The following is a 26,487-nucleotide window of genomic DNA, read 5'->3' as shown; positions in this document are numbered from 1 at the left end:
GTTTACATTATGTTGGTATGATTTCGGGTGTTCGACCGAGCCCTATTTCTTGCTAGACTCTACAAATCATTGCCGGGAATCCATGTCGTTCGGTTTTGTGTTCCCGAAACCCTAAAACTCGTGGGGATTCCATGTCCTCTCAATCGTTGTATCGGTCGGGGCATACCGCTGTGGTGTTGAGGCCTTCCTATAAGCCTGTTACAGTAAGCACAAAAGTCCCGTGTCATATGTCTAGCGAAATAGTCGGTTTTGAGCAAGTGCAGATGAACAAGCGCTTCGTTGCAGATGAACAAGTGCAGATGATTACTTAGTCATACCTTCGCTCGGCTGACCGGAATTAGTTGATCGTGAAACATAGCAGATATCGTTCCCTGAAAGCAGGCAAAGTTAAATTAACCAGCAAGTCTGATCACGCTTACTTGATCAGGAAAGTTAAAAACTGATAAATTTGTTGAACTGAAACTTGCATGAAGCTAACTTTTACCTCCCCTGCCGGAACATATGTTTCGTTTTGGGTGCGTTGTTAGAACTAGCAGCAAGCTCCAACCCACCATATAATCTGTGAGTTATTATACTTGCAGTTGCAACGGCTGTTCCTGCAACACACACACCAATTAATTTTGTTCCACACTGTCCTGAGAAATTTCTTTGGCCGGCGCAGGGCGCAGAGGACCAAGGCCTATCGGTCTTTTGAGTACCTGAAAAGGGCCGCGGAATGCTTAGGTATTCCAGTTTGGATATGTGTCTTGCCCCCAAGTCTTATAAATTTCTGGACGTTGGAAGTTGTTGGAACTCCCGGCGAAACTGGGAGTTGCAGGAAAAAACCAACTAGGCCTGCTAGTGTTTCTTGCAGTATTTATAGCCGCCTTCAGCGTTTCGTATTCCTGAGCTGATATTTGCGACAGCTTGTTCTCATGGAGTCTTCCGGTAGGCATTGTTTGGTGTCCAGAACTTTCTCCTTCTCGCGATTTTCGTTGAGGGGAAGCCTGCAAATCCACTGAAGATATTCTTAAGGATTAGGTTCCTAAACCAAAACTCAAAACAAGATTTAGTTCGTGCTGATGGGAACGGAGAGACTTACGTACGATTTACAGCCCTGACATAGAAACATTTTAATAGTAACCGCAAGTACATGACATACATGTCGAAGTGGTGTCCGTATCCACTCAAACTATAACTCATGCCTTGCGTGACATGTTGATGTTGTGTTATGAATACAAGAGACGAATAATGAACGTACGATTCACAGATGTGACACGAAAATGTTTTAATAGTAACCGCAACACCATGTGACATACATGCCGAAGTGGTGTCAATATCCACTCAAACTATAATCCATGACCTGTGTGACACACTGATGTTGTGTGATGAATAAGAGAGACAAATAGTGAACGAACGATTTACAACTGTGACACAAAAATGTTTTAATAGTAACTGCAACACCACGTGATATACATGCCGAGGTGGTGTCAGTTTGTGTAATGAATAAGAGAGACAAATAGTTAACATGCGATTTACAGCCATGACACAAAAATGTTAAAATAGTAACTGCAACACCACGTGACATACATGTTAAAGTGGTATCAGTATCCACTCAAACTATAATTCATGACCTGCGTGACACGCTGATGTCGTGTAATGAATAAGAGAGGCAAATAGTTAACGTACGAATTACAGCCGTGACAAAAACGTTTTAATAGTAACTATAACATCACGTGATATACATGCCGAAGTGATATCAGTATCCACTCAAACTGTAACAAATGCCCTGCGTAACTTGCCAATGTTATGTTATGAATACAAGAGACGAATAATGAAACTTTCAATTTGTAGCATTGTCACCGTACGTTTTGATTATAACCGTAACATCACGTAACATATATGCTAAAGTGGCACCCCTAACCCACTTTAACTATAACTTGGGGCCCGAGTGACATGCCGATGTCGAGATACGCCTTACCATATCATTGCCATTTTTTTTAGACCCCAAAGCCAAGCCAAACCCAAGTGAGAGTCTATGAATTTTGCCAAAAGCTCAAATAAATAAGCCCACAACCATGGTAGGCCAATTGGATCTGTTAACCGGTCACTGACCCGTCCGACTCGACACATTTACAAATCAAGAGATCCACGTCCACCGTCTGGGCGCAGCTTGAAACTTTCCCGAGAAAATCAAGTAAAGAAAGCGAGAGGGAAAATGGCAGGGAATACTTGGGCCTACGTCCGGATCATCTCCGGTACCATTCTCGGTGGCATTCTCGGCTTCTACGTCATGGACCGCGCCGAGAAAAGCTACAAGGTCACTGGAATATTCATATTCTTAATTCGCTTTCTATCACTGTTTGGTTTCCGGGAATTCCTCGGAAAAGAAAATTACAGCTTTCTCAGCTGCCAATCACTGGATTAATAGCATGAATTTATCGAATTTCTTATTTATTTGTTAATCTGATTTATTTGTTGGGTTTTTGTGATTGCAGGAGAAAGTGCAGGAGAGGCTGAGGAAGTATGAAATTGAAATGAAGAAGAGAGAGAAATTGGATGAGTTTGAAGAGTCTCAGTAGATTTTATCTTTGTGTTTTATCTTTTTATTTTTCTTCTGCTTCTGCTGAAAAATTATAGTTTTGAACCATCTTCAAAGGCTTATAACATTTGTATTTGAAATTTTCTGTTTTTGGACAATATTACAAGCTAATTACGTACTGTTATTACTACTTTAGAAGCTCAAAATAATAAAATGATGGATAGTTAAGGTTCTAAACGATACTCTGCGCTAGTCGAGTGGCAGATTGGGACCTATCGCTTAGGCGGGATCCTAAATATATAATTGTACTGTGATACATTATCCAAGTATTTATTAAGTCGAGTAAATTGTAGCAATGGTTCCTTAATTTTAACTCAATTGAAGTCATGATCCCTCAATTAAAAATTCATTATCATTGTTTCCTCAACTCATCAAAACGCGCAGCTATAGTCCCTCAATTAAAAGTTCATTACCATTGGTCTCTTAACTTTAATCCAACCATATAAATGATCCCTCTAACTTTAATCCAATTGGAGCAATAATCTTTCCAACATAACTCGTTTTACAAAATTCTGATAAAGTTGATAAAAAATGACCATGGAAAAATGATAAAGTTACTTGCATTTTATTGAAATAAGTTTCTTACATTATTGACAAAATAAAATACAAAATAAAAGTTATTACTTTTTTGTTTAAGTGAGAGTCGCGATTTAAACGGATGATGAGACGGGTTTAGATGGGTGCATAAGGGCACTAGACGAACACCTCAGCAGTCTAGGCGTACTTTCTTAATTTTTAAACGTCCAGAGACCAATTAGAACGATCGCTAGCCGCAGTACCTAGGCAGAGCTTAAGCGGCGCCATACAGGAATTTTTAGAAGAGAGTTGATATACCTTCAGCAACATCGTTTTGCAGAACCCCGACGCTAACATAAATGGCACACTGGTATTGCTCAAAAATTTAGAATGGAGAACCAATACAGCACACAAACAAATCTTTGTTCTCGTGAAATGTCCAAACGAAGAAAAGCAGGAGTGATTTTACAACCACGTCCTCGACACCGGATTCGGGTGTCCGAGCAGGCAAAACTGAAAACTGGAAACAATAATCTGAACCAGAGCTTCATTCCCATATACAAGACGCGTGACTTTTCTTCTGCGCTGGAAGGCCGTCTCTGAAGGAAGTTTCACGCGTCCAAGACGCCATCTTATCAAGCATCAAGAATCGGGGAGCACTCTTAAGGATGAGTGTCGCGAGCCCGCACACAATCGTATCAAGCATCGAGAATTGGGAAGCGGTGTTCCGGCCACTTGGGATACGCACGCTTGTACAGACTCATGCATACGGTGTCACTCTGCTGGAGGACCCCATTGAAGATGCATTTCAATGCCCCTGAAACAAAATCGTATGGAAGAAAACGCACTTCATAACTAACTAAATGCAACGACAGAGCACAATCGATTCTGAACCATTTGGGCATTGTCGGAGATTTCAGCGACTTGAAGAAAATTCGATATAACAAAAAGAAGTGAGAGGAAAAGAGAAACAGATTGCTATGTAATCTTACCGTGTGTACCAAGAGGCTCCTTGATGCGACCACGACGACCACATTTGGTCCATACTTCAACAGGCTGCCACCACCAAGGACGTTAAAAAACATACCCGTAGTGATTGTATTGAATTTTCTCGATACAACAACACAAATTTAAAAAATAAAAGATTATCTGCAATCTCACCTTGAACCATTTAACGTCCTCTGGGTTATGGAACATATATCTTACAGAAGCTTTCAGTTTTGATACTCGTTGAGGGTAACTGCATCAAATATGCTTACGGTTCAATACATCAAAACTTTCGAAGGAAAACATTTGTACCACAAAGGTCGCCACCCCCAAGAGTCAAGAATGAATCATACCCGGTTAAAGTAATCTTCTTTAGTATAATTCGGTCAGGGTCAATGCATTTCAGTGCACCAACAGCAGCTACAGTAGGTGGAGTGGCCACCCCTTCAGAACTCTTCAAAGCTATCAAGGGAAGTGGAGGAAAAGAGATTGGGGCATAAATCGAAGCCATGGAAAAACGTCCTGGATGTAGAAATCTCTCCATCTTATGCTTGTCTGAGTTCATGTTGTCAGTAGAATATATTGGCCTGCAAAGTGAAGAGCGAAAGCGTCGATCACAAAAATTCAATAAATAGAAGCGTTGGTGGCATCACAGACACTACCTGGCAATGAATTGGCGAAAGCCAACATGAAATATTAATTCGTCCTTGGATTTGATAGGAGCACTGTACGTGTCGTGCTTCTTTATGCTGCAAAACATAGATCACTGGGAATCATGAGAAAACTTACCCTTAAGAAGACAACAAAACTGCAATTTTTTCTCAGCTACAAGATACCTGAAATGAAGTACAGACATCTTGGACTCATGCTGCAAAAGACCACATGCTATGACAGGAATTGTCTTTGCATGCATACATAATTTAGAAGCGACACTAGTTGGCACTTCACTAATATACAGCCTTGCATATGAGCTAGCTGTGGCACACTCATCACTGTTTTCTTGGTCCATTGCTAACGCTTTAGCAAGGACATTTTTCTGTGTTCTGTTGAAATTATCGAATGCAAAGATTCTGGCATACTCTGCAGGCAAAGACTCCTGAAGTTCATCATAGACGTACGTCAGTTTAACAATTGATGCAAATAGATGGACGACTATTACACAATTACAAGAATATTACTTTGGGATCCCATGAAGAGGTCCTGAAGGACTTCAGGCCCCTATATTTAGCAAAACGTTTTCTTGCTGGAATGTCTAATGGTGTATCCACTTCATCCGGGAATTCTGAAACACAACATATAACCATTATAAGCCAACTAGAGAACACAGCACTAATACATTGGCTTAAAGGTGCTACAGACAGTTTTTATAATATAAATCATATAGAAGCAGAAAGAACATAGCTAAGTACCCTCATCATCAGCATGTGCTTGTTTTATTTTTCGGATCTCATTCTCCAACTGTTCCTTAGTCAGGTTTTCACCTTCCTGTAAAACAAATACTAAAAAGGTAAGTCTTATAATGTACAGAACTCGAACAAACAAAATAAACTTCTTAATGACAGCACATAAATATTACCATTCTGACCAGTACAAGTACAGCGACAATTGAATTCTTACAGACAAATACACATTGTGTCCTTTTCCTTTTTTAAAAATTTACTTAAACCTTAAATGATCGCAGATGAATTCTTTACATATTAATGAAAATGTTCATAGATAGAGAAAGAATCAACGACAGAGAAAAACTCGTGAGTGAATCCTCCTATGCAACATTCTAATTCAAACAACTACGGTGAGTGGTTTGTAGTATGTCAGTGACTCAGGTTCCCCAGAGAAACAATAGGATTCTGACCATTAAGAAGTAATATTTTACCAAAAGCAACTGACCAGAGTTTACCTTTGCGATTCCATGGCTAGAGGGTGTGGTTGGTGTTTTAATATTCTTAAATCTTACGGTTCTTCGCATTTGAAAATGACAGTAACACCAAAATAGTGTTCGGTATTAATTATTGTGCTTCATGTTAGATCAGAAACACTTTCAATGAGAACAGAGAGACTGACTAATTCTGGTAACACAATAAAGATCACTTGATGCACAAATAATATACATGTTAACCTCACCATCATCACCGAATCAATATCGGTTTCTCCATCAGCGTCCCTTATTGAAGCTTGATCGTCACTCTCATCTGAATAATTATTGTCATCTTGACCAGGATAACCACTGTCCCTCTCATCCAATACCATACCATCAGCTTCATCATCAGTACTTGACTCCTCTTCATCTGTATCATCCACAATCCAAGCAGCCTGCAAGAACCGAAATCATGCCTCTGATATATCACTAAAGTTTGTCCATTACCTCAACATGAACAAAGAAATATGTGACTAACATATAAGAAAGAAACATTCAGACTTGTGAGAACTGACAAGAAAGAAAGCAGACCTGGTATTCTGAAGTGCCTCGAGGAAGAGTCCTCTTTTTCTTCTTTTTTTGCTTCTGACTTTCTTCAGCCTCAGCCATTTCTGCTTCTGTTGGCCATGTCTGACAAAAAAGAATTTATGTTTGAGTCAAGTTGTTACTTGTCCCACAACCAGTCCAATAATTCACCAAACCTAATAGTAAATTTAAGAAAATCCAAAAGTATATCATACTAGGCGAGCAGTATAGGACTCTGAAGTCTGAAAATGCTCTGATGAAAATTTTTAATAGCATGACATTCTACTTTCATAGTTCATGCAATTCCACTGAAATCCCCCTATTTTTGTTTTATTCTTGGATTAGCAATAATGCAATATACAAGCCATATTCTTAATATCAACCCACATTTATGTTAATGGAAATAAGTAAGACATAAATAATAGAACAATATGTAATCTTGTTACCTGTTCACCTGCAAGGGGATCAGGAACATTCTCAACTAGTAAAGCCTCCTGCTTCATAGGATCGGGAACCAAAGAACGAAGGACCTTGAAGAAGAAAAAGAGAACAGAAGGAACTTGAATATTAAAATTTCAAATGAGAAACACTTCACAAAATAAATTAATCACATCAAATCTTATCATTAAAAAGGAAATAATTTATTCTAGAGACATCGTACTTGTATACAAATGAAAAAGCTAATACCTCTCTATCACCCACTTCATCTGAGTCCATGGCATCTTGCTCTTTTCTTGCATTCAAAGGAAATGGATCCTTGAGAATTTCCATTTTGGACAGCTGGAAATCCCCGGCGCCGGAAACATGAACCTGATATAAAGTAAAATAAGACAACTTCCAAATCATGTGACCAAGGACAAGTCTTTGGATGAGCTAATCACCAGTTGGTTCACAGAAAGACTGCGAGCACGTATATATCCAGTAAGAAGAAGGGTGCACTTTCCCAAACTGGAATCATCTGCTACCATATCAACCTATCAAAATACAAAATGTGTTGTTACACTGATGAAACTAGTTGTTCTTCTACAAGGCAAATATGCCTCAATGAGCTACAAAAACTTCACCCCTAAAATTTCTTATGGTTTCCACCTCTACCTAAAAAGAATGATAGCAAAAACTTAAATGAACACCTTCTGGGCCATCAGGTAAGGCCGTTGACTTCGCCAGTGAGGAATTGAAAGCCTTTGTTCCTTAAAGAGCCACATGAACTGCAATTATAGTAAGATGACAAAGGAAATCTATGAGAGGCATCAAATTATGTAAAATATGAAACAAAAAAATGTCATTTGAACTGTAACCCACCCTGAATTTTAACTTTGAAAGCATTAGCCTAAGATAAAGAATCTAGAGTCAACAGTTACCTTGTGCAAATCATCCTTTGTATCAGCTGGATAATATTTACAATCCTCGGGAAATTCAGAAGCAAGACTAGACATACATATTTTCTTAGAATCATGTCTTCTTTTCACATCAGCAGGTAGATCCTATATGCACGAAACATCGAAAAGAAAGAAGAATAAATCCTATGTCAAGTTGAGCACAACCTTTCCTATTTTCCTAGTATTTCCAGGAATATATAAAGCATATGGACAACATACACGAATTAGCACCACAGTGCTTGGTAAACCAAGGGACCTAAAAACAGAAAGGCATTGACTTCCAAAGGAGTCAATGTAGTCAGACGTGCTTCCTTCACGTAAAGAGCTCGCTGATGCCACAAAAGCAATGAGATCAGCAACCTACAAGTCAAAGAGTTTACAATGTCAGAAAAAACACCAGCAAAATTAGGAAGAGTACACAAGTGTCAGACTTTTTTACCTTAGCCATTTCCATACATGTTGGAAGATCGCCATGAGGTGCCTTCAATACCTAAAAAATTACATGAGTTGGATACAATTATTCACATCAGTCATCAATGTTAATTACTCGGCCCACACAAAGCATTTATATGAGAGTCATTCCATTAGAATTTAGAATACAGCAGCAGAGGCAGGGTACCGTTGTTCTGAGCTTGTACTCGGGAGAAGCAACCGTTGGAAATGCGGCTTCATAACCTTGTGGAGATAGCAACGATAAAAGATCCCCAGCAAGGGAATTTAGGTTCACATCAGCAGAAAGTCCGAACAAAACCTGCCATTGTTGAAAGTTAGAAAGATAAGAAAGCTGATAAAAACATCCTAACTGTGTATTAAATTATTAATCCACTCGAAACACTTTCCTCCATCAATTCCAACTGAAAAACAAAAACTCACAATGACACGGGGAGGACTTGCTGATCCACTCGAAGCCCTCTTCTCTTTCAAAACAGCCGCCCTCTTCTGCTCCCGAAGCTACAAAGTATCGAAATTGTGAATTTTGTGGCGAAATTGTGAATTAGACATCCAATTCATACATACATACCGAAAACCGAAATGACAGAAAGACGAAATTTTGAAATCAATTACCATCTTGCTCCGCTGAACGCGAGCAGCTCGAGCTCCCTTAGTGACATTGCGCTCCGGTTTACCGATCCTACTCTTCTCTGAAACACCAAAAACACTCCCTTTACACACAGCGATTGCAATTCATAGCAGTTTTTTCAAATTTTCGACGAAAAGGAGGTTCAATCAAAAGGAAGCGTGAGAAAGTAGAAGCATATAAAGAGAGAACCCGAAGTTTTGTGGAGATTGCGAGAAGATTTGGAGGCGAAGCGCGTCTTGTGCTGCTTATTCACTTGAGCTCGCGAGCCTCCCATCACGACGCGGGGAAACGCTGCAGGCGGCGGCGAGTTGCAATAGCGATTAGAAATATAGCGAGTAAACAACACCGCTGAGCTGTATATATATTAGATATATATATATATGGAGAGAGAGAGAGAGAGAGAGAGGAAGCGATGGGTCGAAAAAGCTTACTCGCCGCCGCAGTCGATCACTCAGTGCCGTGCCGCCAAAAGAGAGGGAATGGTGGAGAAGAAGGGAGGGAGAGAAGCAGAGAGGCGGTACTATCTTTATGAAATTTCGGGCTTCAATTTCTTTCAACGTAGGGTTGGGCAGGGCTTCCTCAAAACGCAGCGTTTAACTAACTGCACTTTGGCTAAATCATGGTTTTAAACTAGGAATTATTATTAGCACTTCAAAAAAATCATTCTACACTCCTCACAAGTATATTTTTCTTTCTAATTATAGATAGTTTGGAGTGCTAATAACAATTCCCTTAAACTATAGTATATCTAGTTTTAGCGGAATAATGCTTCGTGATGTGAGTGTATTCATTGAGATTTGGAAAGATTTTAATAGATTTATAAATTTATGGATTTTAATAGAGTTTAATCTAATTATTTCAAAATCTTAGGTTGAGCAAGGCGGAGAGCAACGACTAGTTAGAGAAAGGGCAAAGGAGGAGCTAAGGACACAGGAGCTAAGTCATGGAGCCAGAGGGGACAGGTTGAGGTGATTGGTTGAGTTTGTGCGTGGTTTAGAGAAGTAGGATTCTCTCTCCTCTTACCATTCTCTCCCCTCCTTGTATATATTGTTTTTTATTTTCTTCTAACTATTAAAAAATTAATACAAAATGTTGACATAACTTAATCATAACCCTTCAAATAGAAAAGAAAAGAGATTACGAGGGAAGATAATTCTACTCCTTGTTTGGGTGGTGAATCGAGCCGATGGGGCAGATACCAAAATCGTGAGGGTCTCAACTCTTGGCGATTCTTGAGGAGACACAAGGGCGGAGACCAAGAACGGCGGGAAATTGAACCAAATTGGAACTGGTCCTGTCCAGTCCGGTTCGACTCGGTTCTCATTGTCAAAATTAAGAAAAACCGATTTGTATTGAAACCGTAAAAGAAAACCGGTTCAATCCCGGTCAAAACGCTGCGTTTTGGCTTAATGATTGGAATATTTTGTAGATATAAAAAGGCGGGAGATCCGGAAAAAGAAACGACCGTTGAACTGAACACAGTCGCAGAGTAACCGGAAAAGAAAGAGAAATGGAGGATTCCGGTGCGATCCTCTGCCAAATCTCAACCTACAAGGACATGCTCGACCAGGTACACTCCATCTCCTCCGCCATCTCCAATGCCATTCAACGTTTCCATTCCCCCAATTCTCCCCCTTTCTAGTACCGCATCGGCATCGATCGAAAAAGAAACTTCTTGCGATTGTGAAATCAGGTGAACGAAGAAATCGAAGCGAATATTCAGATAACGCGGGAGATCGAGTCGGAGATCGTCAAATTCTCCGAAATCGAAAGCGCTCTGTCCGCTAAAGAATCCGACCTCACCAAGACGCTCTACCTTTCGCACTTTGAGCTCACCGGACTACTCACCGTCGCCAGTAAGTTCCCTTCCCAGATTATCTCGCTTGATTACCGTTAATTGTAGTATTATTAGCTAGCCAGTCACTTAATTTTGTGATTTATTTGTGTATTTAATTAATAGAGGATTTGAGGAAATCGGTTGAGGTTTTGGAGAAGGAATTGCATTGTCTTAGAACGAAGCGCGATCATACTCTTTGTAGAATCCATGACCAGCGGTATATAACGAACATTTCAGTTTCGATTTGTTACGAATGTTTAAGGATTTCGAAAGAACTTAGGAGTGTAATTGATATCGGCATTTAAGGTACTAATGGCTAGCTGAATGATTTGTTTTGTTACAGGGAAAGGTTTATCGCATTGTGCTTAGAGTTCCAGAAGGACATTGAGAATGGTAACGATAACGAATTACAAGCTCTTATGTCGGAAAAAGAGTTCCTCGAAAATGAAATTCGCTTATTGGAAGAGAAGAACAATGGTCTGAAGAACTCAATGCTGGCATTTGTTGAAGGAATTCTCGAAGATCTTAATAGTTGCAACTCCGGTACATATACCTTTACCTATTTTTGCACATTTTAATTTGTCCTGTCAATAGTTTGTATTAAACACATATATTACTCTTGTAGTTGAATCTAGTAAGTTATCCAGTTCAATTGTATGCACTGAACGAGCCCCTAACATTATCATGCCGATTTCTCTTCCGGTTAAGTTGTTCTTTGACTAAAAAGAGATGTTCTAACGTCTTCGAATTGCATATACATACTAGGATTTGTACTAGTATACTATGTGTTTTGATCCAAACTTTAACGATGTTGTCACGCTGATAACATACGTACTTGAGACTGCAAGAAAATCGCAACTAGTTGTGCGAGGCCATGCCAAGTTTTACCATTTATAAGTTTATAACCCACGACAGAATTCAGTTATTCCATGAAGCATATTTCAGCTTCTGAGAAATTCTCACTTCTCAATTCAGCTTTATCTAATCCAGAGGTAGACTTTTGATTAAGCGGCTCGTTATAGTATAGCTTTTGCCCCTTGGATGCACTGTGATAAGATAATGAGTCTTTCCATGCAGCTTTACAAGTTGAGATACGGAGGGGGAACCAGGAGAACGAGAAGTTGCTGAAGGATATCGATAATATGAAAACTTCATTGCTTTCGAGTTTCAGCTACTGCGATTGATGATGTCAGTGGTAAGCCTTTTACATACACTAAATGACATGTTAGTCTGTATAATAAGCATGAAGATTAAGACAGATGCATCGATGCGATCTTTGCTCCGTACATGTAAGAGTATATACAAGTGCATGGATGATCATATGCAATATTTGCTATGATACCTACATTATCCTCATTCCCTTTTAGCGGCTTACAGTGACTTGGAATTTATAATTTGCAACCCCACGCATCAATTTACAGCTTCGAACCAGGTGCAAGATCGTGGAAGGGACAAACTGGACAGTAACTTGGAGGTGTACCCTCCGTTTCTAGCCAAACAAAAAGGTGTCCTCCGAATCCAATTAGATTGGTAGGCCTAACTTGTACTGCTGAAATCAATTTTCTTCATGAATAGTTTCTGGCATCAGGCTTTTGCAGTCATGCATGCAGCATTTGTTATTTGCTTACTGTCGGCTTGGATTCTTGTGTCAAGTAGAAGAATGCTAGTCGAACTAAAATTTTATTTTCTTCCGGATGCAAGATTCTTTCATGTCACTAACTCACGTGGTAATTGCCCACTGAACAACTAGTGCACTTCTTAAATACATGGTGATAACGCCAATGATATTAAAACTTGATTGCATGGGAGAATCTCGCAAAACAATGCTTAAAAGTTCCAACTTTCTTTCTCATATATGTCCATTATGAATTTATGAGTTTATGACCCTTGCATTTGGAGAAGGACTTGCACCTATCTGAACTAATAGCGCAAAACAATGTCGCATGTTTTAAATTTTTCATGTAGCAATGAGTTATTGATTTACAATATCGCGCTACAATGGTGTATCCAATATACATATCTCAAATCATATGAAACTCTACCCGATACGCTATTGATGCAGTAACCCAAACCAACCCTAAAATTTTCCATTGTTTTCTCACTTTCAACTTTAGGTAGGGGGTCCAGCTTTCATTTCTATATCTAGTTTTTCCCATATCTGATTGTTAAGGTAGAAAAAGCATAGGGAATAAAATGGAAATTACTCCGAAGCTCCCATATCAAAAACAAAAGAGGAGTCGTAGATAGGAGATAGCTATCGATAAAGATATAGGAATTCATATCATTTTTGGATTTATATGTTCGGAAACGACATACTCGAAAATTCAGATCATGCAATTTAAATCTTGCGGTCCCTATTAGTCTATTTTACTATCTCAACTCATTCAAAACCAAACTCTTGAACAGCTTAAATATCTCAACTCAAGATATATTTGTTCGACCTAACAAAAAATGTGACCTTCGAGTAAAACCCTTGAGTTTGTTTTCCATGTCACGGACAGTGACCATATCCCTCTGGTGAATATCACGTGCGCACTGGCCCCCGACCGTTCCATACGGCTATGTCGCTTTTGTTGTCTGATGATATTGTGGTGGTTGGTTCAAGCCTTCTCAATTGTCAATTATCCAGGCCACACAAGTTATAAAATTCCGCTGGTCCTCTGATGATTAGAAAGCAGAAAAGAAAAGAGAAGCTGGGTGGGTCCTTTGCCAATTTGCCATGTAGGGTTTAGTTCGTTCACAATTTCATCCATGTTTTAGTTTAGGGTGTAAAAAAGTGCTTAAGTTGTCAATTAAAAACTTATAATTGGGGCTAATTGTGGTACTTAACACTAAGTTTGATCTAAGAGAAACGGCTTCTTACATATAAGAAACCGAATATTTTTCTTTTAAAACGGAATAATTTCTACCATGGGAGCAATTGGATGTGTATTCCCCTCTCTCTACCTCTCTCGTCACTCAAATAGGAATAGAGGAACATATCACTTATTACTAGTTGTATCTCATTCTTGCCATTAACAGAATGAGATCAACTTTGGATCCTTGTGTCTGTAGTCTGCAAACTAAGAGATCCGTTCAAGAAAGAGAAAGAGGTTTAAGCCGTTTAAGTTAATAAGTGTTGTATGATTGAAATTAAATGGTCAGATTTTTCGATCTGCGGACTCTGGACACAGAGATCCAAAATGAATCATCCATTAACACTCTTGTGATTGGAGTTCCTACGTGACCTAGTTAGTGTATCTCTCAATTTCTAGGTTGGCAGTTTGGCATGCCCAGAGAGTAGGGCCCCAAAGGACCATGGTGCATGATTATTGACTACTGACCAGTAATAGATCCACTAATTATACTTCTTTTGGGACCCCCCAAATTGGGTCTGGCTGGATCCCACACTATCTTCTCCCTATAAGAAACCTTCCTTCCTCCTTTTTTTCTCATGCAACTTTTATCACTTCACCCACATCCTGCATCCAAAAATAACTCACCCAGAAGAGCTACTGAACTGAAAGAGCCATAGAACTAATTCAAAGAGTTTTCCGGAAATAGAGAGATGGAGGTGAAGAGTAGCGATACCAACACCGTTGAAGCCTCGAAAAGAAGGTTTTCGTCCAAGGGGGGTTGCGGGTTTCTTAAAGAAGGAAGAGGAAGGCTCTACGTTTTCAGAAGATGCATTGTTATGCTTCTTTGTTGGCATGATTAGGAATTTAGGATGAGTATTTGGTGTATTTTTTCGATCTATTCGCCTCTGAAAATCACTTATTTCTTCATTTTTCTTTCATTTTTCAATGTTAATATAAACTATCTGTACCGACTTTCATTTCTCTTTTGGATATTATAAAATTTTGGTGACTTTCATCATATCTTCCAATAGAATTGTTATTGAATCCCTCTGGTTTTTTTTTTTTTTTTTTTTTTTTTTTTTTTTGTTCCTTCTAAAAGCAGCTGGTTGCCATGGTTTATTCTTTCAGAGGCCAAAAAGACCTAGAGGCATTTCAGCTCTTTGTTATACTTCCTTTTGAAATATGATGCTAATTGTAATTTTCCATGGAGTTAATGCTGCATTTTCATCGTTGTGGAATATCATCCATGCCAAATAAATGCCTTAAAAGGTTTATTTATTTATTTATTTTACAAGACAATATTTTAAACTACTTTAATTTATTAGAAGTTGAATGAAGGAGGTGGGCACACGGATAAAGACTTACATGGCATAATGTACAGCTATGTTTAGTATTTCGTGTCAATAAAATAAAACATGTGTAAATTTGCTTTGTCCAAATATTCTTGTTTTATTGGAATAAGATACTCCGTAATAATGTATAAGTGCCATATAAGTTATCATCGGACACACAACCTAGCTAACTGACCCAATTTACGTGCGTGGAATAAGTTCTGTATTAAAACCAATCATCGAGTCGCAGGTTAGGTCATCATAGTCGGTGGGACTAATGTTGAGAAATGGTAACCTCAGCCACATGATGAGGAACATGAGCCTTGTGCATGTGTTGTCTGGACACATCACCACCATGCACTCGTGTATGTGACCTTGTTTTGGGAAAAAAAAAGAGCCAATAAAGATGGTGACAGTACATCTTCCCATCAGGACACAAGGTTCATTTTTTTTTCCATCTCTGTGGGTCTGGTTACGCTGGCAGATCCTCTCAATCCGGAAAGGAGATCCTCTCTAGATCTCACCGATCAAGAAATCTTGACTGTTCAATTTAAATTTTACGACCCTTATCAGCTCATTCTTCTAGCACACCTTACATATATCTCTCTTTAACGCTCATAAATCTCTCTTTTTCAAACAGTCCAAATTTCTCGATCCCTAAACTCTTGAGTGTGAGATCCGAAAAATGATGTTGAAGATCTTATGGATAACAACTTTCATATTTCTCTTTTATACAATATTTTTTTTTTTTTTTTGCAGATATATATAATTTTCATCATTACTTCAAGAAGAATTAATTGTTAGTAAATGCCAATAAGGGTTGGCTTAGTTGGTAAGGTCCCTATCTTGTGTGTCACTCTACCAAAGTTCGAGTTCCATTGCTAGCAGTTATTGTTGGAGCGTGATCTGTAAATTCCTATGTAAATCTATATTGGTAGCAGCTGGCTATTAGATGCCAAGTGTAAATCCTCCTGGCTCGAGTTGTGGGTATGTTTTGGCGTTGGTGGTGAGAGTAACCCTAAACTTTCTGTTAGTAAATTTGAATATAAATGGTATGAGCCTTGTGTTATACTAACCACCTTGACATCCACGTTACTTGCTCGTGTATGTGCATCTTGCATGAAACAAAGACTTCATTTATCATGTGCCGTCACTTGCTCATTCTTAAATGACGTTGCATGGTTGATTTGGGATATAACCACCTTGACATCCACGTTACATGCAAATGTCTTTTTCGCTACACCTTTGGTATGCCAGTTCAAGCGCTATATGAGAATGCTAATACTCATAAAATCACATTATTAGTTTGGATGCCACAAAAATGTGTGCATGTTTGTAAGTACTTTTAAAACGACTGAAAACAGTTTTAGTGAAAGTAGATTCCGAACTTTCAAACTCAACCAAAAATCCTAAAAATAGAGTCCGCATGCAATGGACTAGGCATATAATGAAAATCACGTAACTTTTCTGAGAAAAATAATTTAAAATAGCAAACTATAAGGGTATAATTGCAAAAAAAAAAAAAAAAAAAAAAAAAAAAAAAAGAAATCAGTCAATCGGATGGTTCATAGGTCGCAACCTACTGGGCTTCTGAGCTTCTGCTTTCCCTTGCTGATACAGTAAGATCCGCAAGCTGTCCTACCTCAGGTAACGTTATCACTCCATCTCCTCCTTCTTCCTCTTTTCATTCGTATATTTGACAGACCTATGCATATATGCATGTATATACGCGTTCAGTACAATCTAGGGTTTTTTCACACCCACAATCAATGTTACTGTATGGTACAGAAAGTTCAAATCTTGAAGTATCTTTGCTACAGTTGCGTTTTTTTTTTCAAGACAATGTTCGAAATTTTTAAAATTTGAAACGGTAAATTATGCAAGATGTGAAATTTAATTTAGTTACATGGAAAAATGGATGAAAATTTTAAACTTTTTTGGGAATTTTTAAAGGAATGATTGTGGCTGAAAGTGCCCATGTAAGCTCAGCAAACAACTTGGCACCAGAAGCACTTTCAATGGGTCGTTTAGCGAATGGGGAGGCCGAGAAAAGTCTTCACAAACCAAACAACCAAACTCAATGTCAAGGCTCTAATGGGAGATGTGGAAGCTCGGGCTCTCACGGAACCAAATCTAGACCGTGTCGTGAGGAAAATTGTGGGGAAGGAGATATAGGAGTGTCTGGAAAAGATGCACCAACTGATGTTTTAAGTGTAAGTGGCAGTGGCACTTCGATATATGACTCACATTCGAGAACGTAGTTGCTTGGAACAGTTTTCGTGCTTTATTTAGCGTGTAATGATTGTGTTTAGAGATTGAAATTTATTGTTTTGTAGAAACCGGTGGCAGAGCAAATGGAAATGACATTAGAAGACATGTACAACCAAGACCTCGATGACGAGGATGATGATAGCGATTGGGATCCCTTCCAACAGCATGTAGAAGTAATGAAATGGTTCTGCACCAACTGTACAATGCCCAATCTTGGTGATTTTGATCATTGTGATGTATGTTCTTCCCATTCGTACTATTCTGCCTTTGATATATCATCTATCTGCATGTAAGGAGGCATAGCTGTTATAACTGTGCAGGTATGTCGAGAACATAGAGAATCTGGTATCTTGAGGCAGGGGTGTTTCGCATCTGCCTTTGATTCAGGCCTCACTGAGACTGTGTCTGACACTAGAGAAAGACACAAAGGTTGGTACATGATGACTATTGAGTTTATTTCAAATGGTTGGTGTGTCAATCTTTGAAAATTTCTCGCAAGAATAATCCTTTGAGATTTTTCATTGTCTTATTGCCTATCTTATTTTGGTGGCTAATGTTATTGTTTGGGATGAATCATAATTGTTGCCTCTTAAGTTTGAATATTGGTTCCAGATATAGTAAGCAAAAGTTTTCATCATTTTGATCTACAAGTATATTTGTTTGTGGGTGGGTCGTTTGGTGTGATATGTTTCAGTATCACTCTAAGTGTGTGTCTGTCATGACTCAGTGCATTGCATGTTAGCATAGTATGTTTGCCATATCTTAATATAAAAGAGCTAATGCAAGCTATATTAGTAGCCAGTAGTTGTTTTTTTCTCCATACTATTCTTGGCCTATTGGATGCTGATGTTGCCCTTTTTCTAAAATATCCGTTCTTGCTTGGCTATGGTTGTTCTGGGATGTATGTCACTGTTGGAAACATGGTGTATTTTTTCCTGTCAAATAGACTGATGATGAGTTTTGGTAAACTTCCAAATTTGTATCACTATGGTGTTAATGTGTTGTTTTGGTTTTTAATTATATTTTTCTGGTAAATGCAGGCTCACAAGATTCAGCGTCAAAGAGTTCCACTGCCGTAGGTTTCGATGAGAGAATGTTGCTACATTCAGAAGTATGGTGTTGCTGCAATACATGTCTTCCTCATACTCTTTGTTAGTTCTCATTTATTGTTCTTTTTTGTCTGTATGTTGTTTAGATGCAAATAGGTGTTCTTTCTTCATTACATATAACTTAAGTGGAGATCTACAAAGCAGTTTTACAAGAAGTTTCATGTCTATCCTTATCTAGAAACCCAAACTGCAGTTATTTTGAAGTACTATAAATTTGCTAAATCGTTTAATATACTTATATTTTCTGACACTAATGTGATAAGTTGGAAACTGCTCATTTCTGTTTGTGTAATACTTTTATTTTTTCTTTTCTGGTGGTTGTTATGCTAGAGTAGGTTCAAATGAACTCACATCCGCACCCAGAAAGACCAGATCGTATTCGAGCCATTGCTGCTAGCCTTGCTACAGCTGGTATTTACCTTCACTGAAGTTCTTTTTGCATGTCAATTGTTACTATCGAGAGCTTGTACTCTGGCGTGCTGTTAGTACTTTGTCTAGTAATGGATGTTGGTGTTATTTTGTTTTAGACTGATACGCAATGGGAAATTCAACCTATGCAGGTATATTTCCAGGAAGGTGCCATCCAATTCCTGCTAGAGAAATCACACGTGAAGAACTTCAGATGGTTAGTAACCATTCATCAAACATCTGACCTGTTGCTATTTTGTCTGTGCACGACTAAGGAAATTGGATCTTTGTAAGTTGAGTCCTGATTTGGGAGGGGGTTTGTAGTTCATTTCATAACAAACCTTTTTCTGCATTGTCAAGATGCTAAAGACGAAGACTTTGTGTGACTAGTTTCTATTAAAAGGAAACAAATGACAGTTATAATATTTATCGTCTTCCTTGGTCTATGATTTTGTAATTGTTGGCTCTAATTTATTTTTTTATTTATTTTTTTTATAAATAAAGGTCCATTCTTTGGAGCATATTGAATCAGTTGACCATACGGGCCATATGTTTTCAAGGTATGTTTATTTGCGTATCTCTCTCTCTCTCTCTCTCTCTCTCTGGAGATTGCATTTGTGAAAGTATGATTTATCGATGTTCTTTTTAATTGATAAATTATGTATGGTTGGCAGTTATTTCACTCCTGACACATATGCCAATGAACATTCAGCATGTGCTGCTAGACTTGCAGCAGGTTTATGTGCTGATCTTGCTAAAGCAATTGTTTCTGGACGTGCCAAAAACGGTTTTGCCCTTGTATATAACCTTTTACTCTTACTTGTCTGTTTCAGAATTATCGATGTAATGAGAACTCTTTGAAAATCTCAGTTCTTATTAAAGTTACGCACATTACTGAATGACTCAGGTTAGGCCTCCTGGTCATCATGCTGGTGTAAGACAGGCTATGGGGTTTTGCCTCCACAATAATGCAGCAGTTGCCGCATTAGCAGGTCAGGTTTCTGGGGCTAAGAAAGTGCTAATCGTTGATTGGGTAAGGTCTATACCCTAATGTATTTATCTCTTTACAGTGTTTCGTGAGCTGCTTATATATAGATATGTTCAAACCTGAAAGAGTATTCAATAAAACCTGCAGGATGTTCATCACGGGAATGGCACACAAGAAATATTTGATCAGAACAAATCGGTGAGCAACCTTGTATTTAAAACTGTAACTGGAATGTCCGGTCTGTTTGTGTTATGCATTTATTTAGATTTCAGTGCTGATAAGTTGAGCTCATTTTCTAGGTCTTGTATATATCCTTACATAGACATGAAGGAGGGAAGTTTTATCCTGGCACTGGAGCTGCTGACGAGGTACTAAACTGATTGCAATTGGTTTTTGTTTTTGTTTTCCTTTTCATATTATTCTATAATATTTTGGACTGTATCTAATGGGATTACGTGATTACTATTTCAGGTTGGAACCATGGGGGCTGAAGGATACTGTGTGAACGTTCCATGGAGTCGTGGTGGAGTCGGTGACAATGATTACATATATGCATTTCAGCATGTTGTGCTTCCTATAGGTTGTTATTTCCTAACAAGGAACTTGTGTCATAATGATAACAGTGAACTTTACTATTTAAGTATTCTGTCCGTTTTGGGACATATGTCCTCGTGAATACCTATTGTTTTCTTTAGACGATTGTGATGGTTTGGATTTGATTCTCTGATGTAAATGATTTCTGAAATTTTTACAGCTTCTGAGTTTGCTCCCGATTTCACCATCATATCAGCTGGATTTGATGCAGCACGAGGTGATCCACTGGGATGCTGTGATGTAAGGACTAGTCATTTCATTGCAGACAAGCACATTGCTGGACTTGTATTCTCTTAGTCTGTCTTTCGTTTTAATGATTTTGTTGTTGTAGGTTACTCCTGCGGGCTATGAAAAGATGACACACATGTTGTCTGACTTGTCTGGAGGAAAGATGCTTGTTATTCTTGAGGGCGGGTTTGTGATTCGTATTTTTTTTTTTTTTTTTTCTCTTAGTGGATCACACCTTGCTACATATATGTATTTAACTTGAGAAAATTTAATTGGATAATGTGGCTTTTTGCAGTTACAATCTCCGTTCAATATCTTCTTCTGCCACTGCAGTAATTAAGGTAAGCATTTCATACAAATCACGCAAAGACCGAAATACATTTTTATCTGAATATGCGAAATATGTTTCTGATTTGTCTATCTGTGAGATAGGTATTGCTGGGTGAAAGTCCAGGATGTGAATTGGACACCACTCTACCTTCCAGATCTGGCCTACAAACCGTTCTCGAGGTCCTTCAAATTCAAAATAAATACTGGCCTGCTCTCGGATCCAGCCTTACGAAATTGCAGTCACAAATGAAAACGTACTCTGTTCAAAACAAAAGTGAGGAACTCTCTCTCTCTCTCTCTCTCTCTCTCCTTCCGCTGTATGGAGTTAATTTAGCATAGCGTAAAAAAATTCACATTCCCTTCTATCGTTGCCTGCAGAAAAGCAAATTAAAAAGAGCCGGCGGACTCTGGCACCATTGTTTTGGAAATGGGGAAGGAAAGCTCTATTGTATCATCTTTTAAACGGGCATTTCCATGTAAACCGGAAGGATTGGTGATCGCCTCTGCTGATCGTAAGCACATATGCTTCCCCGTGTAGTTTGATGCATTTTTGTAGACAGCTAGCTCAGGAATGATATATTGATACCGCTTCCGTTCGCTTTTTTGCCAAGCGATGATGTTTTAATCATACATTATCAGAACTTATGAATTTCAATTCGAGTACAGATCTCTCTCGCTATCTTGCGTAAATATATTCCGGCAAGACCCCGATAACAAATCTGTCTTTATAAGGAGGTATGCAGCTTTAATTTCGGGATGTTTACTTCTCAGAACTTATGCTCTGCCTTCTGCTCTACAATGTATTATTACTCCCCTTCAAATCCACTTAGAGACCTGAAAACCCTAATAAAAAGGAAGAAAATTACTGTTTTGTTATTAGTGCATTGTTGGATGTGCCATTGGGTAAGCAACTGGGACGGCGTATGGAGGATGGGCATGGGGGTGGTGGCCTGGAGGAAGCATAACTGGAGTGCCCATGGCCGACGCCATATGCCCTGGAGGAGCAGAAACCGGGTGCCCCATTGGTGCTCCATACATCCCTAAACCTGCCATGTGTGGCTGAGGCCTGTGCTTCACCGAATGCGGTCCTACTCCTACTCCTGTCGTGGTGGCCGCAGTTGGCGCATACGAACTGGTCTGCTGTCCGGTAATTGGCGGCTGCTGGTGAGATGAAACGTCTCCGTTGTTGACGCTTGTAATGTCATGGATGCTTGATCTCCTCCTGTCTCTGTTCATGGAGTTCAAACGGATGAAATATTTTTGTGCGTGGCTTGCTACTTGAGTTGGGGTTCTGGAAATGACAAAGTTTCTTGAAATGCTTCTCCAATCCCCTTTCCCAAACTTGTCTAGACCAAGTAGAAATAACCTGATGAAAAAATAAAATCGGTTACAAACTTTTAATCGGAAACAGAATTGAAGGATAATAAACAAACAATAACGCTTTCTTGGCATTACAATGTCAAATTGCCTACGCTTTCTTATCTCCCCACATTGATTTCATCAATTTTGTCAGTTATACAGTTTATAAAAATCAAATAGGGGAAAAGATCCATTGCCATATCCCACATGGTTTTTTTTTCCTGAATCTAACTTGACCTAATTCCAAACTTATAGGCAAATCTTTCCAAATTAATAAGTATGCTTCAGATTGCGTTCTTTCTTAAATACGAACTTACACGCATCAGAAATGTCACTGCAACGACAGTTGAAAATAGAGATTTATATGTGAGCAAAAGCAATATAACGAGTGTACCTGTGTTCTTCTTCAGTCCACGGTATCCCCTTCTTCCTCTCTTGGTCCGCCCTTGATCCTCCCTTACCGCCATGGCTAGCGGAGTCGTGACCTGAACCCAAAAACCCACCTCCTTGACCGCAATTCAATCTCTTATCAGAAGCCGATGCCCCGGAAGAAGAAGCACGATGGCCACTGTCCTTACTGGACGATACTGTATTAGCAGCTTCATCAGCTGTGTAGTTAGGCGGGGACACTCGCCCCGCCTCGATTGCACCCACGTCGTCGACTAGCATTTCGTAGTGTTGCTTTAACTCCTCCATGCTTTTGCTTGGAACCAACTCAGCAATCTTTTCCCACTGTTCTTCTGAATTTTCATCGATCCAATGCATGGCAATAGCGTTCTCGAACGCTTTGTCTTCTTCTTTGCTCCAAACGCTAGAACTCGACATGGTTTTTTACGTTTGGAGGATTAGGGTTTTGAGAACTAGGGTTTGCAGAAGAAGCTAGCTCTTGGTGTAGCTAGAGAATGGGAAAATGGTGAAAATGGTGAGGAGTTGGATTCATTTTCTTTCTGGTTAGTGGGTTTAAAGAGAGACGGAGAGAGAGAGGGTGCGTAGGATTAGAGGGTTAGGGAACAGAAGAGAGAAGGTGTGTGTAGGATAAGGAGAGAGATTGTCAAATTATCAATTGAGAAAGGAGGACCACTTTGGAATTGAAGGGATGGGTCCTTTGTCATCTAGGACAAGCTTGAGCAAAAAATCTCAAGCTCTCTCTCTCTCTCTCATCTCTCACTAATGTTTCTGAATCACTTACTGCTGGTGAAGAGAGAGAAATAGAGAGATAGAAAGACAATGGCAATCATGGAGGGGGTGAAACTTAGAAACTTTTGGACGCCCATAGAAATTCTCAAACTACCAACATCACATGCAAACTCAGTTCTCAACTATAATCGAGTACATGTACCAGCATGATCTGAATAATTACCTGTTAAAGTAAACCAATGAAGCTGTTTCCAATACCACCAACCTATTTAATCTTGCAAACTCGCATACATTTTTACCGGAGAAAACCTTGCATGCACTTATATCCCGTTGCATGGAATATCACGTAAAAAACGCATAATCATACATACATACATATATATATACACATATATATATATATGCAAGAAAGGCTTAACAAACAACAAGTGTATGCAAGTTTTCTCAAATTCAGTCACGTAACTCTTTTTGACAATATGCAATGGCATGTCTCAATTTAAATATAAAGATGAAAGATTCTTTTTTTTTCTATCTCTGAGACGTGGCCAATTCTCCATTCCAAGTTGCTAAAATGCGCCCCCATATAACTCCAACTCTGAAAAAGAGATGTCATATAAATTTGACCAACATGCATTATTGCCAATTTTACTTTCGTCGAACCTAACATGCCTCATTTTTCTGGATTGAGATCATCTTTGAATTTTAAAATTCTGAAGTAGATATATTTATTAATCTGGGCTATTGATTTAAATCAGTGGCTTTTATTAACCTCATTTTACTGATTCACCTCACATACAAAATCACATCCTCATCTTTTTCTCTCTGCCTCATCTCTCTTGAATTGTCCGGATTACTGAATCCGCTTGCCCTGGAGTTTGAGATTCGGAGACGATCTCAATTACCTTTCCCTGATTTCCCACACCCTCTCGTTATATATATATATATATATATATATATATATATATATATATATATATATCAGTATTGCTATATACGTTTGTCATGAACTTTTTTATGAAAAACAAAACAAAAGCCTCACAGTAACTTGTAATTTTCTTGTGTAGAATTTTAGAAGAAAACAATAAAACTGGTTAGAATTATTGTTAAACTTAGAAGTATGTTATGATTCAATGAGATTAGGCCTCTGAGGGTGGACTTAAACATCATGTCAAAATCATCTTAATCATTCTTGATTGATTAACGGTTTGTGGCTTTAACAAAGAGATAAAAACCCAACCCAGTAATGATAAATAACAAGATATATTCAATTAAACCACGAAACCAATTTGTAAGGCTGCTTGATTATGTCCACTACTGTTATAATTCCCTTCTAGCGCCACCTAGGTCCTCGCTTAGGCATTAGGCAATTAGCTACAATCACGATTAATCACTAAACATTTAGAAATTAAGAAAAGATGCCTAGATTTGCTTAGGCTTCCGCTTAACCTGCCTAAGCACCTCAGAGGGGACGTTGAGGGTGAGTGAAAGGTGCAGTCGCATAGGGCCCCAAATTTGAAGTGGCCCCTAAATTTTTGCCATCTAACATCATGTAATAATGTTCTATTTTAAAAAAAAAAAAAGAAATTGATTTGTTAGCACTTTAAAACTGCATTATGCACTTCTTATTAGAGATTTTTTTTTTCTTTCTAAATATAAAAACTTGGAGTACAATAAGATATTTTGTGTGTCTAATAACACCCTAAAAAATGAAAGTTTCTTAATTTTATTATATAACAACGTTATACATTCAAGTAAAACTTTAAAGTTAGAGGTTTGAAGTTTTTTTTTTTTCATGTTTGATTGTTTAAGATAAAACTGCTTTTGATTATTTAGTGAAGGTTATGTTTGTAGATCTTTTTACTTATCATTAATAACACTTGTAAACATGCAATCACTGAGTACTAAAGTTGGTTTGTTTTATTTTTATTTTTATGAATAAACGGTATTATATACACTAAGGATGTGGGGGAGTGAGTTAAGCCTCACAATGAGCTAACAATAATGTGGTTCAAATTGGCATTTGACGATAATTGAACCTAAGACCTCTCACTTCCAAGTGAAGAGGAATATCACTAGACCGTAGTACTAAGTGCTTTGTTTTGATTTAAGTGAATGTTTTCTAGTATCAATATGTTGTCATACTTTTATTAATACTTAAAACTATCTTAAGAATGGCCCCTTTTACAAATTTCGCACAAGACCCCCAAAATTTCAGAGACGGCCTTGAAGCACCTATCTAGGTCGCCAGCTTCACTTAGAGAGAAGATATATAACTTTTATTTTGCATTTTATTTTTTCAATAAATTGTAAGAGACTTATTGAATACTTACATAAACACTCATTATATGTTTGTTCCTCATGTTTTCGATATATTCTAATACTTCATAATTCATATATCATTCTATTTTGCAATTTATATATGCCAATACAATTATGTATATTTTTCCAAGTACAAATAGACATTTATTTGTATGTTATATAATAAATTTAATTAAAATTAAAAAATTGGTCTCTGCCTAGACCCTGCCTGGACAACTAGATGCTAGCCCACTAGTGGCCACCGTATTAGTGCCTTTCAAAATCTTACATGACACGTCTCACATTAAATGAAAATTTTATTACGGATGACGTGACCCTGATACCCTTACACAAAATTTTTCTCCCGTTCAAGCCCAGAAGTTATGGTTAGTCCACAAATATTTTAGTGAAGAAGATGAGGACCATTCTGAACGAGAATTGACCCTTACGCAATGGAGTCTAGGAAATCTCCATTAGATTTAAAGGTAGACAATTATCAACCGTGTCACGTTCAACCGTCAATTCTTTGCTCAGCAAATTGACGTATTAATTAACGGTTTACGATTGACTTGTGGTCCAAAATTTACATCAAGATTTCTTTTCCTTTCTCTTTCACAAAGAATCTTTAACCCCCAAAAAAAAAAGAAAGAAAAAAAAAGAACCACTCAGTTGTTGCTTTGTTGGTCAGTTGGCCATGCTCAGGATAAATAGAAAGAGAAATTTTATTTAAATTCATGTAACTTTTTTTTACATTTAATTTTAAATTTTAAATGTTA

At 38.2% G+C, this 26,487-nt stretch overlaps 5 protein-coding genes across 5 annotated transcripts; 3 read left to right on the top strand and 2 right to left on the bottom strand.

The window, feature by feature from the left end:
• Positions 1-2,084: 2,084 nt before the first annotated feature.
• LOC137712021 (uncharacterized) lies at positions 2,085-2,685 on the top strand. The gene is made up of 2 exons (XM_068451172.1): positions 2,085-2,299; positions 2,478-2,685. Exons 1-2 carry the CDS (start codon positions 2,198-2,200, stop codon positions 2,559-2,561), a joined length of 186 nt encoding a protein of 61 aa, XP_068307273.1. The 5' UTR covers positions 2,085-2,197; the 3' UTR covers positions 2,562-2,685.
• Positions 2,686-3,448: 763 nt separating this feature from the next.
• On the bottom strand, positions 3,449-9,564 carry LOC137712727 (uncharacterized). The gene is made up of 22 exons (XM_068451871.1): positions 9,416-9,564; positions 9,174-9,275; positions 8,969-9,045; positions 8,777-8,854; positions 8,523-8,654; positions 8,343-8,393; positions 8,123-8,263; positions 7,886-8,008; positions 7,655-7,732; positions 7,406-7,498; positions 7,212-7,334; positions 6,971-7,054; positions 6,531-6,629; positions 6,206-6,394; positions 5,494-5,569; positions 5,263-5,366; positions 4,921-5,180; positions 4,747-4,833; positions 4,438-4,671; positions 4,259-4,337; positions 4,090-4,153; positions 3,449-3,914 (listed from the first exon to the last, which is right to left on the bottom strand). Exons 2-22 carry the CDS (start codon positions 9,256-9,258, stop codon positions 3,796-3,798), a joined length of 2,376 nt encoding a protein of 791 aa, XP_068307972.1. The 5' UTR covers positions 9,259-9,275; positions 9,416-9,564; the 3' UTR covers positions 3,449-3,795.
• Positions 9,565-10,494: 930 nt separating this feature from the next.
• On the top strand, positions 10,495-12,005 carry LOC137712407 (uncharacterized). The gene is made up of 5 exons (XM_068451491.1): positions 10,495-10,554; positions 10,678-10,840; positions 10,945-11,038; positions 11,165-11,364; positions 11,899-12,005. Exons 1-5 carry the CDS (start codon positions 10,495-10,497, stop codon positions 12,003-12,005), a joined length of 624 nt encoding a protein of 207 aa, XP_068307592.1.
• Positions 12,006-16,603: 4,598 nt separating this feature from the next.
• LOC137713004 (histone deacetylase 15-like) lies at positions 16,604-21,580 on the top strand. The gene is made up of 18 exons (XM_068452231.1): positions 16,604-16,636; positions 16,943-17,202; positions 17,326-17,496; positions 17,581-17,689; positions 18,301-18,371; positions 18,705-18,780; positions 18,930-18,994; positions 19,282-19,337; positions 19,452-19,575; positions 19,685-19,810; positions 19,913-19,963; positions 20,065-20,133; positions 20,237-20,345; positions 20,520-20,599; positions 20,691-20,773; positions 20,883-20,928; positions 21,020-21,191; positions 21,296-21,580. Exons 2-18 carry the CDS (start codon positions 16,945-16,947, stop codon positions 21,412-21,414), a joined length of 1,785 nt encoding a protein of 594 aa, XP_068308332.1. The 5' UTR covers positions 16,604-16,636; positions 16,943-16,944; the 3' UTR covers positions 21,415-21,580.
• Positions 21,532-23,586, bottom strand: LOC137713005 (transcription factor MYBS1-like). The gene is made up of 2 exons (XM_068452232.1): positions 22,671-23,586; positions 21,532-22,283 (listed from the first exon to the last, which is right to left on the bottom strand). The coding sequence occupies exons 1-2, from the start codon at positions 23,099-23,101 to the stop codon at positions 21,794-21,796; spliced, it is 921 nt and encodes a 306-aa protein (XP_068308333.1). The 5' UTR covers positions 23,102-23,586; the 3' UTR covers positions 21,532-21,793.
• Between the last annotated feature and the right edge of the window lie 2,901 nt (positions 23,587-26,487).

This window comes from Pyrus communis, chromosome 13, assembly GCF_963583255.1.
Source record: "Pyrus communis chromosome 13, drPyrComm1.1, whole genome shotgun sequence".
In the NCBI taxonomy this organism is placed as follows: Eukaryota; Viridiplantae; Streptophyta; class Magnoliopsida; order Rosales; family Rosaceae; genus Pyrus; species Pyrus communis.
The sequence above is the reverse complement of the archived record's forward strand: the minus strand, read 5'-3'. Positions and strand labels throughout refer to the sequence as shown.

Excerpts from the sequence above, each read along its gene's own strand:
- LOC137712021 (XM_068451172.1), top strand. The coding sequence starts at position 2,198 with ATGGCAGGGAATACTTGGGCCTACGTCCGGATCATCTCCGGTACCATT. Across the intron at positions 2,300-2,477 it reads GCGCCGAGAAAAGCTACAAG|GAGAAAGTGCAGGAGAGGCT; the intron begins GTCACTGGAATA and ends TTGTGATTGCAG.
- LOC137712407 (XM_068451491.1), top strand. The coding sequence starts at position 10,495 with ATGGAGGATTCCGGTGCGATCCTCTGCCAAATCTCAACCTACAAGGAC. Across the intron at positions 10,555-10,677 it reads ACAAGGACATGCTCGACCAG|GTGAACGAAGAAATCGAAGC; the intron begins GTACACTCCATC and ends TTGTGAAATCAG. Across the intron at positions 11,039-11,164 it reads TGTAGAATCCATGACCAGCG|GGAAAGGTTTATCGCATTGT; the intron begins GTATATAACGAA and ends GTTTTGTTACAG.
- LOC137713005 (XM_068452232.1), bottom strand. The coding sequence starts at position 23,101 with ATGTCGAGTTCTAGCGTTTGGAGCAAAGAAGAAGACAAAGCGTTCGAG. Across the intron at positions 22,284-22,670 it reads TGGACTGAAGAAGAACACAG|GTTATTTCTACTTGGTCTAG; the intron begins GTACACTCGTTA and ends TTTTTTCATCAG.
- LOC137712727 (XM_068451871.1), bottom strand. The coding sequence starts at position 9,258 with ATGGGAGGCTCGCGAGCTCAAGTGAATAAGCAGCACAAGACGCGCTTC. Across the intron at positions 9,046-9,173 it reads CAATCTCCACAAAACTTCGG|AGAAGAGTAGGATCGGTAAA; the intron begins GTTCTCTCTTTA and ends TTGGTGTTTCAG. Across the intron at positions 5,367-5,493 it reads AGCACATGCTGATGATGAGG|AATTCCCGGATGAAGTGGAT; the intron begins GTACTTAGCTAT and ends GTTGTGTTTCAG.
- LOC137713004 (XM_068452231.1), top strand. The coding sequence starts at position 16,945 with ATGATTGTGGCTGAAAGTGCCCATGTAAGCTCAGCAAACAACTTGGCA. Across the intron at positions 19,811-19,912 it reads AAGTGCTAATCGTTGATTGG|GATGTTCATCACGGGAATGG; the intron begins GTAAGGTCTATA and ends TAAAACCTGCAG. Across the intron at positions 21,192-21,295 it reads GTACTCTGTTCAAAACAAAA|AAAAGCAAATTAAAAAGAGC; the intron begins GTGAGGAACTCT and ends CGTTGCCTGCAG.